The sequence below is a fragment of the Anomaloglossus baeobatrachus genome, chromosome 11 (assembly GCF_048569485.1).
Source record: "Anomaloglossus baeobatrachus isolate aAnoBae1 chromosome 11, aAnoBae1.hap1, whole genome shotgun sequence".
Classification (NCBI taxonomy): Eukaryota; Metazoa; Chordata; class Amphibia; order Anura; family Aromobatidae; genus Anomaloglossus; species Anomaloglossus baeobatrachus.
The window spans coordinates 38,909,588-38,925,446 of NC_134363.1; the positions used below are offsets into that span (position 1 = coordinate 38,909,588).

At 42.3% G+C, this 15,859-nt stretch overlaps 1 protein-coding gene across 1 annotated transcript; it reads left to right on the plus strand.

Annotated features, from left to right (window-relative positions):
• Nucleotides 1–2,129: 2,129 nt before the first annotated feature.
• On the plus strand, nt 2,130–14,286 carry APOC2 (apolipoprotein C2). Its single transcript, XM_075328071.1, has 5 exons — nt 2,130–2,204; nt 2,475–2,503; nt 5,188–5,268; nt 9,344–9,494; nt 14,032–14,286. The coding sequence occupies exons 1-5, from the start codon at nt 2,179–2,181 to the stop codon at nt 14,117–14,119; spliced, it is 375 nt and encodes a 124-aa protein (XP_075184186.1). The 5' UTR covers nt 2,130–2,178; the 3' UTR covers nt 14,120–14,286.
• Nucleotides 14,287–15,859: the final 1,573 nt, after the last annotated feature.

Genomic DNA, 15,859 nt, shown 5'->3' on the forward strand with positions numbered 1-15,859 from the left:
GAGTTCACAGCTACTATGTCTCTCAGCAGCTGTGAGGCCCAGAAACCTTGAAGGAGCCTTTAAGGTTCCTAGAGATCCCAGCTGTTGAGACATCTGGAAGCTGTGAACTTTGGTAAGAGTTCACAGCCTCCAGATGTCCCAGCAGCTGGGAACTCTAGGTACCTCAAAGGCTCCTTTAAAGTTATCAGATTGACAGCTGCCTGAAGATCCAAACACCAGTAACCTTAAAGTTTACCTTAAAGACTTTAAGGTTTTAGGACCTCAAAGCTACCAGACTGTCAGACGGCACTGCGACTGTGTCATAACTTCCAATAGCTGTTTGACAAATCACAGCTGACATAGACCTTATATATTATCCTGGGTGCCATCACACCAAGTCACTCGGGATGAGAAGAGTAAAGCGCCAAAATTGGTACATCTAATGGATGAGGCCAATTGTGGGGCGGCTGCGGGCTGCTATTTTATGCTGTATAGGGCCCAATAACCTTGGACCTTCCCAGCCTGAGTATATCATATCTTTAGAAGGGACACAGTGTAATAATAAAATATAATGATTAATAGAGCTGTTTAAAATATCTTCCCATCCAGACAATCATTGTATAAAGTGATTAAGTGCTGAAATATTAAAAAAATTGTTCGGATCTCACCATGTGTTCTTGATAAAGAGGCCTTTCACAAATGAGGAATGAGATCCTTGGCTGGGTAGAAGACCTTATTAACCTTGTCGTGCCGCGTGCTTTCACTAGAGGTGGAGAGAAAGAAAATATCCTTCCATGTTATGTCACTCCGTGAAAATCTGACCACACTCGAGTTTCATCTGAGTGAGGTCCGATGCTTTTCACTGACCCATAGACTTGCATTGTGGATTGTGATCGGACACTCCGATCAATTCTGGATATGTCTCAGATTCTTTCCTTGGACCACTTAGTCCGAGGAAACAACATACATGTGCACAGCCTCATAGAATAACATGGGTACAAGCGCTATCTGTGAAAACCATGGATAGCACTCAACTGATATAATTTGTCACATGCACAAGCCCTAAGGCTTGGATCACATTTATCCTGCACTCCACACTGAGCACTTAACTCAAGGTTTCCATTTAACACACCAAAAAACGTATTAAGCTGAAACCCCTGATGGACCCATTCACTATAATGAGGAGTCACTTTGGGATGCAAGTGGGAGGCAGGATAGTCAAATATTTAAGGGTCAGGTACCAGGAAATCACGTCAAGGTTAAGGTGTTATATAGAAGCATAGTGAGGTCAAGGTCCAGAGTCAGAATACCTGATGGGTAGAGGATCAAAGCAAGGCAAAATGAATGGTCAAACAAAGTCATTGGTCAGGCAGCAAAAGATCAGTTCCCATAGCACAGATAACTCAGGCCAACAAGCACCACTGAGCAGAAGGCTAAGACTGGCAATGCTCTTGGATAAACTGTTCAGGTAAATAGCTGGGCAATTACCAGAAACAAGAAACACCTGTAGAAACCCAACACCTCCCAGTATGAGGTTGAATAACTCAGGGGCAGTAACATCATTGGTGCAGCCTGTGGAGCTGTACAGGGGTCCGAGAGGTTGGGGGGGCAATTACTACCTCCAAAGCAGCAGAATTGTGCATTTTGATGAGCTTGAAAGCTGCAAAGGGCCCATATATTGTTCCTTTTCTGTCTGTATCCACCAGTGGGATGACTGAGTTGTCCCTCACCCAATTGACTGCTCAGCACGTCCTGATCACTGACCGGAGGAATCTTGACAATTTTGGTCCGTTGACCAAGATGTCCATCTTTTAATGCCTGAACCAAAGCTCGTCATCATCAACCACGACTTCCAAAAGATGAACACCGCCAGAACAGAGGTCATATGGAGCCCAAAATGACTCCATCTACCTCATTATAGTGGCTCTTCAGCAAGGTGTGTCGTCCAAATCACATTCTTTGGGGATGTAGATAGAATCGATGACATACGTGCTCAGCGTAGAGCATAAGATAAATGTGAATTGAGCCATACAGAAGTAATATAAACGTAGTAGTAGAATGCAAAATGCTGATTGTAAGAGGCATGTCCTGCTCAGAATTCAGAAGTATCCGACCTCTGAACACTGAGCTCACTGTTTGCTTGGACTTGGACCCTCAGCCCTGACAACACGGCAGAAAGACTATATAACAAACTGACCCATGAGCCCGGCGATACTACGGAGAAGGTAATGATGGTGGGAAGGAGGTTTGGTTGGGGGGATATCATGGATGGTTGCTAGAATTGAGTACAACATCTTTGTGACCCTTTGTGATGGCACTACAATGTGGACTTTCAGAGGGGTGGTCTTCTCAAAGAAGATGGCCAATATACAGATTGTGTAGAAGTGATATTCTGTCTTGGATAAGATATATATTGCTACATCTTCCTAGATTGCTTTGGACTGACGCAATGTATCAATGTTTAATCTAACATGTTGCAATTTTTGTTTTCCCAGGTTATCGGTTTATTCGGTTTATTTCCAAGGTAAGCTACTATTGCAAATGTGTCTGAGACTGGATGCATGCCATGTACTGATGTGAAATATATCCATGTTACAATGGTCTCTTGCAAAAGGAAATCTGTAAAATGCGTCATTAACATTGCATTTTGTGACGGGTTATCTGTTGTCCCTGATTCAGAAGTCAGAGTCAATTCAAAGGCAGTACCTAGATTATTGCAAGACCTCCCGTATGATGAGAGGTTAGAAAAGTTGAGCTTCTTTAGCTTAGAAATAAGACGTCTCAGAGGAGATCTCATTTATATGTCTAAATACATGTGTGGTCAATATAAAGGACTGGCACATGACTTATTCCTTCCAAAGACCTTAGAAGGACCAGGGGGCATTCACTGCAAGTGAAAGAAAGATTATTCCGGCAGCTAAATAGGAAAGGGTTTTTTTAAAGTTATGACAGTCAGACAGTGGAATGCTCTACCACAAGAGATAGTAATGGCAGTCAGATGGTGGAATGCCCTACCAGAACAGATAGTAATGGCAGTCAGATGGTGGAATGCCCTACCACAAGAGGTATTAATGGCAATCAGATGATGTAAACCATTACCACAAGAGTTAGTCATGGCAGTCAGACTGTGGAATGCCTTACTATGAGAGGTAGTAATGGCAGTCAGATGATGGAAAACATTATCACAAAAGGTAGTAATGGCAGTCAGATGATGGAAAACATTATCACAAGAGGTAGTAATGACAGTCAGACTGTGGAATGCCCTACCGCAAGAGATAGTAATGGCAGTCGGATGGTGGGAAGCCCTACCAGAAGAGATAGTAATGGCAGTCAGATGATGGAAAGCCCTACCATAAGAGTTAGTAATGGCAGTCAGAAGGTGGAGAGCCCTACCAGAAGAGATAGTAATGGCAGTCAGATGATGGAAAGCCCTACCATAAGAGTTAGTAATGGCAGTCAGAAGGTGGAAAGCCCTACCACAATAGTTAGTAATTGCAATCAGACTATGGAATGCCCTACCAAAAGTGGTAGTAATGGCAGATAGATGGTGGAATACCCTACCACAAAAATTTGTAATGGCAGTCAGACTGTGGAATGCCCTAACACAAGAGGTAGTAATGGCAGTCAAACTGTGGAATGTACTACCACAAGAGGTAGTAATATCAGATAGACGGTGGAATACCCTACCACAAAAAATAGTAATGGCGGTGAGACAGTGGAATGCCCTACCAGAAGAGATAGTAATGGCAGTTAGATAATGGTAGGCTCTACCATAAGAGTTAGTAATTGCAGTGAGATGGTGGAAAGCCCTACCAGAAGAAATAGTAATGGCAGTCAGATAATGGAAATCCCTACCAGAAAAGATAGTAATGGCAGTCAGATAATGGAAAGCCCTACAATAAGAGTTAGTAATGGCAGACAGATGGTGGAAAGCCCTACCGCAAGAGGTAGTAATGGCAATCAGACGGTGGAATACCCTACCACAAAAAACTAGTAATGGCAGTCAGACAGTGGAATGCCCTACTACAAGAGGTAGTAATGGCAGAAAAAAAGAGCTGGATGATTTCCTCAGTACATAACATTGTGTGTTATAGTTGATTTAGTGTTAAAAATGTATAATAGGTGGAGAAAAATTGAACTAGATGGACCTAGGTCTTTTCTTAGCCTATGTAACTATGATCCCCTGCTGCAGTTTATACTTTTACGTAGAACTTTCACTCTTCTTTCTGGGTTTTACCTTTAAATGATCAACTTTTACATAGTTACATAGGTTGAAAAAGACCTAGGTCCATCTAGTCCAATCTTCTCCACCAATTCTACATTTTGTCCCTAAGTCACTTATAACCGACAATGTTGTGTATTGAGCAACTCATCCAGCCCTTTTTTAAAAGCTGTTATAGTATCTGCCATTACTGCCTCTTGCGGGAGGGCATTCCACAGTCTGACTGCCATTACTACCTCTTGTGGTAGAGCATTCTACCATCTGACTGCCATTACTACCTCTTGTGGTAAGGTATTCTACCATCTGACTGCCATTACTACCTCTTGTGGTAGGGTATTCCGCAGTCTGACTGCCATTACTACCTCTTGTGGTAGAGCATTCTACCATCTGACTGCCATTACTACCTCTTGTGGGAGGGCATTCCACAGTCTGACTGCCATTACTACCTCTTGTGGTAGAGCATTCTACCATCTGACTGCCATTACTACCTCTTGTGGGAGGGCATTCCACAGTCTGACTGCCATTACTACCTCTTGTGGTAGAGCATTCTACCATCTGACTGCCATTACTACCTCTTGTGGTAGGGCATTCTACCATCTGACTGCCATTACTACCTCTTGTGGTCGGCATTCCGCAGTCTGACTGCTCTAACTGTAAAGAACCCTTTCCTATTTTTTTTTTTTATGAATGATAGCTATTGAATACTTTAGCAGCAAAGACATAACTAATGAATAAGGAATAAGTAGCTCTCAGATAATAGGGTCATAGACAAGTATTGGACTGCAAGGGGCCCATATACTGTTCATGCACAGGGGCCCTTTTCTATCTGTGCATGCCACCATATTAGCCACCATGCTGCCCAACAATTAGGGCATGGATGCTTTTTCTCACTACTTCGATACAACTACTATATGTTATTTTTCAGCGCAAAAAGTGATGCTACTCTATGCAACAAAAATATAAGAAACGTATATCATATTTTTTAGGTGACCAGTATATATTATACGGGGCCATGAATAGGACGCAGGTTTTAGCCATTTCCCTCATTCTGCTGCTCATCAGTACAGGTCTGTATCACTAATGTATCACATGTGGCCGGTTTTTCAAAACTGTCTTAACAGTTTAACTGCTTTTGTTGCCCTCGGCAACCAACAACAGTACAGTTTAAAATTTTAAACCTGCAATTGGTTGCTATAGGCAACAAAAACGGTTAAACTGTTAAGATAATTTTGAAAAAGCTGCCCCTATCATTTAAATGACTATTGTATCTGCTGTATATGGGAAAAGCACTGTTGCTTATGCTGCGGGATCACTTTATGGGGATTTTTTAATTTAGGAAACATATTTTTCAGTAATCTATGGGGAGTCGGGAACCTTTTATAGCACTTTTGCCCTCCAGCCAGGGTACGGAGTGACTCTCTCTGGAGAGTTTGGCATGTTTTTGCCCTACATGGACCACTAGTGATGAGCGGGCACTACCATGCTTGGGTACATGGTAGTGCTCACTCATCACTAGTTACGAGTACTGAGCACCTGAGCATGGTAGTGCCCGCTCATCACTAGTTACGAGTACTGAGCACCTGAGCATGGTAGTGCTCGCTCATCACTAGTTACGAGTACTGAGCACCCGAGCATGGTAGTGCCCGCTCATCACTAGTTACGAGTACAGAGCACCCGAGCATGGTAGTGCTCACTCATCACTAGTTACAAGTACTGAGCACCTGAGCATGGTAGTGCTCGTTCATCACTAGTTACCAGTACTGAGCACCCGAGCATGGTAGTGCCCGCTCATCACTAGTTACGAGTACTGAGCACCTGAGCATGGTAGTGCCCGCTCATCACTAGTTACCAGTACTGAGCACCCGAGCATGGTAGTGCCCGCTCATCACTAGTTACGACTACAGAGCACCCGAGCATGGTAGTGCCCACTCATCACTAGTTATGAGTACTGAGCAACTGAGCATGGTAGTGCCTGCTCATCGCTAGTTACGACTACAGAGCACCCGAGCATGGTAGTGCCCGCTCATTGCTAGTTACGAGTACTGAGCACCCGAGCATGGTAGTGCCCGCTCATCACTAGTTACAAGTACTGAGCACCCGAGCATGGTAGTGCCCGCTCATCACTAGTTATGACTACAGAGTACCCGAGCATGGAAGTGCCCGCTCATCACTAGTTACGAGTACTGAGCACCCGAGCATGGTAGTGCCCACTCATCACTAGTTACGACTACAGAGCACCCGAGCATGGTAGTGCCCGCTCATCACTAGTTACGAGTACTGAGCACCCGAGCATGGTAGTGCCCACTCATCACTAGTTACGACTACAGAGCACCCGAGCATGGTAGTGCCCGCTCATCACTAGTTACGAGTACAGAGCACCCAAGCATGGTAGTGCCCACTCATCACTAGTTATGAGTACTGAGCACCCGAGCATGGTAGTGCCCGCTCATCACTAGTTACGAGTACTAAGCACCTGAGCATGGTAGTGCCCGCTCATCACTAGTTACAAGTACCAAGCCCCCGAGCATGGTAGTGCCCGCTCATCACTAATTATGAGTACTGAGCACCCGAGCATGGTAGTGCTCGCTCATCACTAGTTATGAGTACTGAGCACCCGAGCATGGTAGTGCTCACTCATCACTAGTTACGAGTACTGAGCACCCGAGCATGGTAGTGCCCACTCATCACTAGTTACGAGTACTGAGCACCCGAGCATGGTAGTGCCCGCTCATCACTAGTTACCAGTACTGAGCACCCGAGCATGGTAGTGCCCGCTCAACACTAGTTATGAGTACTGAGCACCCGAGCATGGTAGTGCCCGCTCATCACTAGTTATGAGTACCGAGCACCCGAGCATGGTAGTGTCCGCTCATCAGTAGTTATGAGTACTGAGCACCCGAGCATGGTAGTGTCCGCTCATCAGTAGTTATGAGTACCGAGCACCCGAGCATGGTAGTGCCCGCTCATCACTATGGACAACCCATGAGCAATGCAAAATATTACTTTTTTCCTATGATGCTAAAGGAGAATTCAAGAATGCAAACAATAGGGACGTCCGGCTGCTTGTTTTGAATGTTAAGCACCCGAGTATGGGGTAGTGCTTGCTCATCACTAATAAAGGCCCTTTTGGGGGACATTTTCTCTAACCTTTTTATCAACATTTTTTTCAACTTAAAGGGGTTGTGCGGTACTTTTACATCAATGGCAAATCCTAAAGATACAGTTAGGTCCAGAAATATTTGGACAGTAACACAAGTTTTGTTATTTTAGCTGTTTACAAAAACATGTTCAGAAATACAATTCTATATATAATATGGGCTGAAAGTGCACACTCCCAGCTGCAATATGAGAGTTTTCACATCCAAATCGGAGAAAGGGTTTAGGAATCCTAGCTCTGTAATGCATAGCCTCCTCTTTTTCAAGGGACCAAAAGTAATTGGACAAGGGACTCTAAGGGCTGCAATTAACTCTGAAGGCGTCTCCCTCGTTAACCTGTAATCAATGAAGTAGTTAAAAGGTCTGGGGTTGATTACAGGTGTGTGGTTTTGCATTTGGAAGCTGTTGCTGTGACCAGACAACATGCGGTCTAAGGAACTCTCAATTGAGGTGAAGCAGAACATCCTGAGGCTGAAAAAAAGAAAAAATCCATCAGAGAGATAGCAGACATGCTTGGAGTAGCAAAATCAACAGTCGGGTACATTCTGAGAGAAAAGGAATTGACTGGTGAGCTTGGGAACTCAAAAAGGCCTGGGCGTCCACGGATGACAACAGTGGAGGATGATCGCCGCATACTTTCTTTGGTGAAGAAGAACCCGTTCACAACATCAACTGAAGTCCAGAACACTCTCAGTGAAGTAGGTGTATCTGTCTCTAAGTCAACAGTAAAGAGAAGACTCCATGAAAGTAAATACAAAGGGTTCACATCTAGATGCAAACCATTCATCAATTCCAAAAATAGACAGGCCAGAGTTACATTTGCTGAAAAACACCTCATGAAGCCAGCTCAGTTCTGGAAAAGCATTCTATGGACAGATGAGACAAAGATCAACCTGTACCAGAATGATGGGAAGAAAAAAGTTTGGAGAAGAAAGGGAACGGCACATGATCCAAGGCACACCACATCCTCTGTAAAACATGGTGGAGGCAACGTGATGGCATGGGCATGCATGGCTTTCAATGGCACTGGGTCACTTGTGTTTATTGATGACATAACAGCAGACAAGAGTAGCCGGATGAATTCTGAAGTATACCGGGATATACTTTCAGCCCAGATTCAGCCAAATGCCGCAAAGTTGATCGGACGGCGCTTCATAGTACAGATGGACAATGACCCCAAACATACAGCCAAAGCTACCCAGGAGTTCATGAGTGCAAAAAAGTGGAACATTCTGCAATGGCCAAGTCAATCACCAGATCTTAACCCAATTGAGCATGCATTTCACTTGCTCAAATCCAGACTTAAGACGGAAAGACCCACAAACAAGCAAGACCTGAAGGCTGCGGCTGTAAAGGCCTGGCAAAGCATTAAGAAGGAGGAAACCCAGCGTTTGGTGATGTCCATGGGTTCCAGACTTAAGGCAGTGATTGCCTTCAAAGGATTCGCAACAAAATATTGAAAATAAAAATATTTTGTTTGGGTTTGGTTTATTTGTCCAATTACTTTTGACCTCCTAAAATGTGGAGTGTTTGTAAAGAAATGTGTACAATTCCTACAATTTCTATCAGATATTTTTGTTCAAACCTTCAAATTAAACGTTACAATCTGCACTTGAATTCTGTTGTAGAGGTTTCATTTCAAATCCAATGTGGTGGCATGCAGAGCCCAACTCGCCAAAATTGTGTCACTGTCCAAATATTTCTGGACCTAACTGTAGGTCATCAATGTCTGACGGGTTGAGGTGCGATACCCGACACCCCCGATGATCAGCTGTCAAAAAAAAATCACTTACACTAACATTGCAGCTGGCTGCGATTTTATTGAATTTGTACAGAGAGAATTGCAAAACAATTAGAAACCGTATTCTGGAAAATTTTGGTAAAATTTCAGAAGAGTTAATTCCACTGATGAATTAAATGTTTGCTCATCTCTTCTATAGAGCAGAATGACTCTTACCCGGTGTGTTGTGCTGTCTCTATCTGCAGGAATTGAGAGTTACCGGATACAGAAGCGCGAGTCTCCCACATACTTGTCTCAAGCACAAGATATATTGAGTTCGACATGGGAACAAGTCAGTGGGAAAGCCCAGGAACTGTATGAGAAGGCAAAATCCTTAGGAGTAGATGAGAAGGTTAAGTGAGTATTTCAACAAGAACTCCATTGTTTGTCTTTTTATCACTCTATTAAAAGTTTCACTGTTGCATTTCCCAGCTGAGTTTCCATGCAGATTTGCCAGACTCCTGTCGATGACTTCATGACTAGACAAATTGGCCTTTCTGGAAAGATTGGGTGACATTTACCAAGTAGGGCCAACATTAATTTTGCACTGGATGACAATTCTGCATGGAAAGTCACTGACTTGTGTGATGTAAGCTATTATACCACTAATTATTGCCCTTGAAGGTTACTGGGCTGTTTGGCGAAAGGGATTATCCACCCTTTCTCAATGTAGACTTCATGAAAAGGTTGTTAGAGGCTTCATATTTCAGGCTCTGACACAATAATGGTTGATAAACATCAAGTAGAAGAGAACCTAATAATGGTCCTTAAAGATTCAGCAGAAAACAACCTAATAATGGTCCCTAAACATCCAAAAGAAGACAACTTAATAAAGGTCCCTAAACATTCAGTAGAAGACAAATTAACAATGATCCTTAAACATCCAGCAGAAGACAACCTAATAATGGTCCCTAAACATCCAAAAGTAGACAACCTAATAATTGCCTCTAAACATCAATGAAAAGACAATCTAATAATGGTCTCTAAACATCCAGCAGAAGACAAAATAATATTGGTCCCTAAACATCCAGCAGAAGACAAAATAATATTGGTCCCTAAACACTAGTAGAAGAGAACAGAATAATGTCTCTAAGCATGCACCAAAAGACAAAATAATAATAGTCCCTAAACATCCAGCAGAAGACAACATATTTATGGTCTCTAAACATCCAGCAGAAGACAACCTAATAATAGTCTCTAAACATCTAGCAGAAGACAATCTAATAATGGTCTCTAAACATCTAGCAGAACACAGCCTAATAATGGTTCATGAATATTAAGCAGAAGACAATCTAATAATGGTCCATAAACATCCAGTAGAAGACAATCTAATAATGGTCTCTAAACATCTAGCAGAAGACAACCTAATAATGGTCCATAAACATTCAGCAGAAGACAACCTAATAATGGTCCCTAAACATCCAAAAGAAAACAACCTAATAATGGTCCCTAACAATTCAGTAGAAGACAGCCTAATAATGGTCCCAAAACATCCAGTAGAAAACAAGCTAATAATGGTCCCTAAACATCCAGCAGAAGACAACCTAATAATGGTCCCTAAACATCCAGCAGAAGACAAAATAATATTGGTCCCTAAACACTAGTAGTAGAGAACAGAATAATGTTCCTAAGCATGCAGCAAAAGACAAAATAATAATAGTCCCTAAACATCCAGCAGAAGACAACATATTTATGGTCTCTAAACATCCAGCAGAAGACAACCTAATAATAGTCTCTAAACATGTAGCAGAAGACAGCCTAATAATGGTCCATAAATATTCAGCAGAAGACAATCTAATAATGGTCCATAAACATCCAGTAGAAGACAATCTAATAATGGTCTCTAAACATCTTGCAGAAGACAACCTAATAATGGTCCATAAACATTCAGCAGAAGACAACCTAATAATGGTCCCTAAACATCCAAAAGAAAACAACCTAATAATGGTCCCTAACAATTCAGTAGAAGACAACCTAATAATGGTCCCTAAACATCCAGCAGAAGACAAAATAATATTGGTCCCTAAACACTAGTAGTAGAGAACAGAATAATGTTCCTAAGCATGCAGCAAAAGACAAAATAATAATAGACCCTAAACATCCAGCAGAAGACAACATATTTATGGTCTCTAAACATCCAGCAGAAGACAACATATTTATGGTCTCTAAACATCCAGCAGAAGACAACCTAATAATAGTCTCTAAACATCTAGCAGAAGACAATCTAATAATGGTCTCTAAACATCTAGCAGAAGACAGCCTAATAATGGTTCATAAATATTCAGCAGAAGACAATCTAATAATGGTCCATAAACATCCAATAGAAGACAATCTAATAATGGTCTCTAAACATCTAGCAGAAGACAAACTAATAATGGTCCATAAACATTCAGCAGAAGACAACCTAATAATGGTCCCTAACAATGCAGTAGAAGACAACCTAATAATGGTCCCAAAACATCCAGTAGAAAACAACCTAATAATGGTCCCTACACATCCAGCAGAAGACAACCTAATAATGGTCCCTAAGGGATTATCCACCCTTTTTCAATGTAGATCTCATGAGAAGGTGGTCAAAGGCTCCATATTTCAGGTTCTGACCCAATATGGTACCTAAACTCCATCAGAAGACAACCTAATAATGGTCTCTAAACATTCAGCAGCAGACAACCTAATAATGGTCCCTAAACAGAAGAAGACAACCTATTAATGGGCCCTAAACATCCAGTAGAACACAACCTAACAATGGTCCCTAAATATTCAGCAGAAGACAATCTAATAATGGTCCCTAAACATCCAACAGAAGACAACTTAATAATGTTCCCTAAATATTCAGCAGAACACAACCTAATAATGGTCCCTAAATATCCAGCAGAAGACAACTTAATAATGGTCCTTACACATCTAGCAGAAGACAACCTAATAATGATCCCTAAAGATCCAGCAGAAGACAACCTAATAATGGTTCCTAACCACCCAGCAGTAGACAACCTAATAATCGTCCCTAAACATCCAGCAGAAGACACCTTAATATTGGTCCCTAAACATCCAGCAGAAAACAACCTAATAATGATCCCTAAAGATCCAGCAGAAGACAACCTAATAATGGTCCCTAAGGGATTATCCACCCTATTTCAATGTAGATCTCATGAGAAGGTGGTCAGAGGCTTCATATTTCAGGCTTTGACATAATATTGGTACCTAAACTCCATCAGAAGACAACCTAATAATGGTCTCTAAACATTCAGCAGAAGACAACCTAATAATGGTCCCTAAACATCCAGAAGAAGATAGCCTAATAATGGTCCCTAAACATCCAGAAGAAGACAACCTATTAATGGGCCCTAAACATCCAGTAGAACACAACCTAACAATGGTCCCTAAATATTCAGAAGAAGACAATCTAATAATGGTCCCTAAATATCCAGCAGAAAACAACTTAATAATGGTCCCTACACATCTAGCAGAAGACAACCCAATAATGATCCCTAAAGATCCAGCAGAAGACAACCTAATAATGGTCCCTAACCACCCAGCAGTAGACAACCTAATAATCGTCCCTAAACATCCAGCAGAAGACAACCTTAATATTGGTCCCTAAACATCCAGCAGAAGACAACCTAATAATGATCCCTAAAGATCCAGCAGAAGACAACCTAATAATGGTCCCTAACCATCCAGCAGTAGACAACTTAATAATGGTCCCTAAACATCCAGAGGAAGACAGCCTAATAATGGTCTCTAAACATCCAGAAGAAGACAACCTATTAATGGGCCCTAAACATCCAGTAGAACACAACCTCACAATGGTCCCTAAATATTCAGCAGAAGAGACAACTTAATAATAGTCCTTAACCATCCAGTAGAACACAAGCCCTTCTAGGGCTGACTTTGGAGACTTTGTCATTTTTCTTGTGTAAACTAAGACTACTACCATCAACAGCGCCCGTTTTGCATTCCATAAAGGTGTATATTATCCTGTAACTGCCTCTATATACTCTCCAAAAACCTTTTTAGATTCTCTCTTGCTGTATGTCAGTCTGGACGGCCTGGTATGATGAACGTCCTTACTGCGACCACCATCCCGCTTCTCCAGCCCTGATAGCCATCTTTTACCTCTGATTGATGTAGATGATACCACCTGTATAATAGCCATATAGCTGGGGAAATCTCCCTTATTCATTGGTGGGTTGCACATGTCCAACAACATGAGTTTACATGCGTGATATGTCTACACATGTGCCATATTTCTCTGGATATGTGGATGACAAAGTAGCACATTTTACGCATGTGCATACACATTGCTGGCTCGCGCATGCGCACTTATGTTTTAGACTCTAGGGCTAAGCAAAGTGTGCATGCGCGAGCCAGCGATGTGTATGCTCAGGCATGAGATTTCCCCCTCTATGTGGATGATGCAGGAGGCATCATCCACATCAATCAGCGGAAACATATGGCAATCAGTGGTGGAGAGGAGGATGCCCATAGGATTGGACCGTCCAGATTTACATACAGGGCAGAAAAATATAAAAAGATTTTTGGTGGGTATTTTTGGAGATAATACTACTCCTCTAGCCCCATTCCCCTACTGCGCTGCTCCAGTTTGTGCGGTGTATGAACTGGGGCTCCATTCAGCAGGTGCAATCTATTGACCTTATCACACCTGCTTTGCTGAGACTCAGATGCCCAGGATGAATGATGGAAAAGGGAGCCAGTAGCTCCCTATTCCACCATTGTTGAAATCGAGAGACCAAACTAGGGAATTGAGGTGCCGTTCAGCACCAATTCGGGACATGGGTGGCACCACCATGGTTTCCATCCCTTTGGCTGTCTCAGTACGTGGCAGTTGCCCAGGTCTTCTATATACTTATCGAGTACCTTTTTTTTCATTTAGGGAATATTATGAAAAAGGTTCAAGTGCAGTCACCACCTACACCAGAATCTTGGGTGACCAAGCCTATCACTTGTGGTATGGAAACTGAGCTACGCACAACTGTTCAATGGATGGAGCAACAAAGATGACGCCATCTGGAATATTGCAACACTTTTACTTTTCAATGTTTTATTACTTATCTAGTTATGAAGTGACAACCACTGGTCAATCACAATAAAATAAAGACTTGTTTGCGCACATCAGTCTTTTTATTAGAAGTCTTTATGCACACAAAATTAAAGGGTTACTTTTGGTATCTTTAGGTGCACCATTAGATCAGTCATTATGCGCTGACGCTTCTATTCATGTTCTTTTTAATATCCTGTTCGGTACTTGGTTTCATAAGTTTTGGAAAAAAAAAACACTTTTTACATTGCGCGTTTCATTCTTACTCACGGCCTCTTTTAGATTCACCACTATTTTGATAGAGAAAACGTATAATATTATTGTCACATTGTTACGTGATGGAATTCGGCAACATTCTATTTTGCCAAATAATAAGGATTTTACATGGAAATTCAATTGAGAAAAAAATTATTCGATGTGAATTGAATGCTCTCTATCATGCTATGGGGTCTCACCAGACCCCAAACCATAGTAAGCATAAGATGCAAAAAAATAATACCTCAATGCTCACCTGTCCCACTGTCCCCTCAATCCACCTGTCACGGGGATCGGATAACACCTAAGCTGACCCTCACACTGGGGAACTCTGCGCTAGCCCTCAGCTCAGAGATACGCTAGATGGTAGTGAGGTCTGAGTCGCCAGCGTGACCCTAACTCCTGTCCAAGCCCTGATGTGACTCCCCTCCCCCAACCTTCACCCAAGGGGTGACCCGGGACCGTAAGCACAAACCCCACAACTAAACACAGGCGGGGAAAACAACAACAACTTGTACAAACGACAATCACACACAAAGGAGCGGCTAAATGTAAACAGGGAAAATAACATAAAAAGGGGGAAGTAGACAACTGGCAATCTTCCAAACCGCAAAATCAGCACACTACAGACTACTGCAGTCAGCACCAATGCTGCAGCTAACATAACAAGTCCCAGAGAGGGATCCACCAGCTCCTTCCACCTCCAGGCCAAGCTTCCAACTGAATGAGAATAACCAGCACCCTCTGCTAAGAGCAGAGGGTATACATAGGGACTGGGAGTGGTCCCAAATTGGAAACGCCTGATGACATGCTTGCTTGAAAGGAATGCAGACATTAACCCTCTCCAGGCCAAGGGAAAAGAATACATGTAATTTGCAGAGACTCAAAGAAAAGAGACTCAGGCCCAGCATCTGTCATTAGTCTCTACAACAGAGAAATGACCAAGACACCGATGCCCATTCCTCTGTGCCTCCTTTCTTCCCTTTCTCCCATCGTGCACATTGTCTTCGACCTCTTCACACCAGGCCACAATTTCCAGCTCATCTACATTTATGACCAAAAATGTTGGCACCCTCCAAATTGTTCCAAAAAATGAAGTATTTTTCCCAGACAATAATTTTAAAACCTTGTTTTGTTTTATTTCCTTTGTATTTATTGGAAGAACACAAAAAAAGGGGAAAAAAAGCAAACTGGACATAATTTGACACAAAGCCCTAAAATGGGAAAGGTAAAATTGTTGGGACTTTTCCAAAATTGTGGGTAAAATAATTTTGTCTCAAGCAGGCGATGCTCGATCAAACTAAACCTGTGGCAAGAAACGGGTGTGGGCAATATGAAAATCACACCTGAAATCAGATAAAAAGGGGAAAAGTTGACTCAATCTTTGATTTAGCTCTGCTTAAATATT

Coding starts and splice junctions, on each gene's coding strand:
- APOC2 (XM_075328071.1), top strand. CDS start 2,179: ATGAGCCCGGCGATACTACGGAGAAG. Junction 2,205..2,474: donor CCGGCGATACTACGGAGAAG/GTAATGATGGTG, acceptor TTGTTTTCCCAG/GTTATCGGTTTATTCGGTTT. Junction 2,504..5,187: donor TTATTCGGTTTATTTCCAAG/GTAAGCTACTAT, acceptor CATATTTTTTAG/GTGACCAGTATATATTATAC.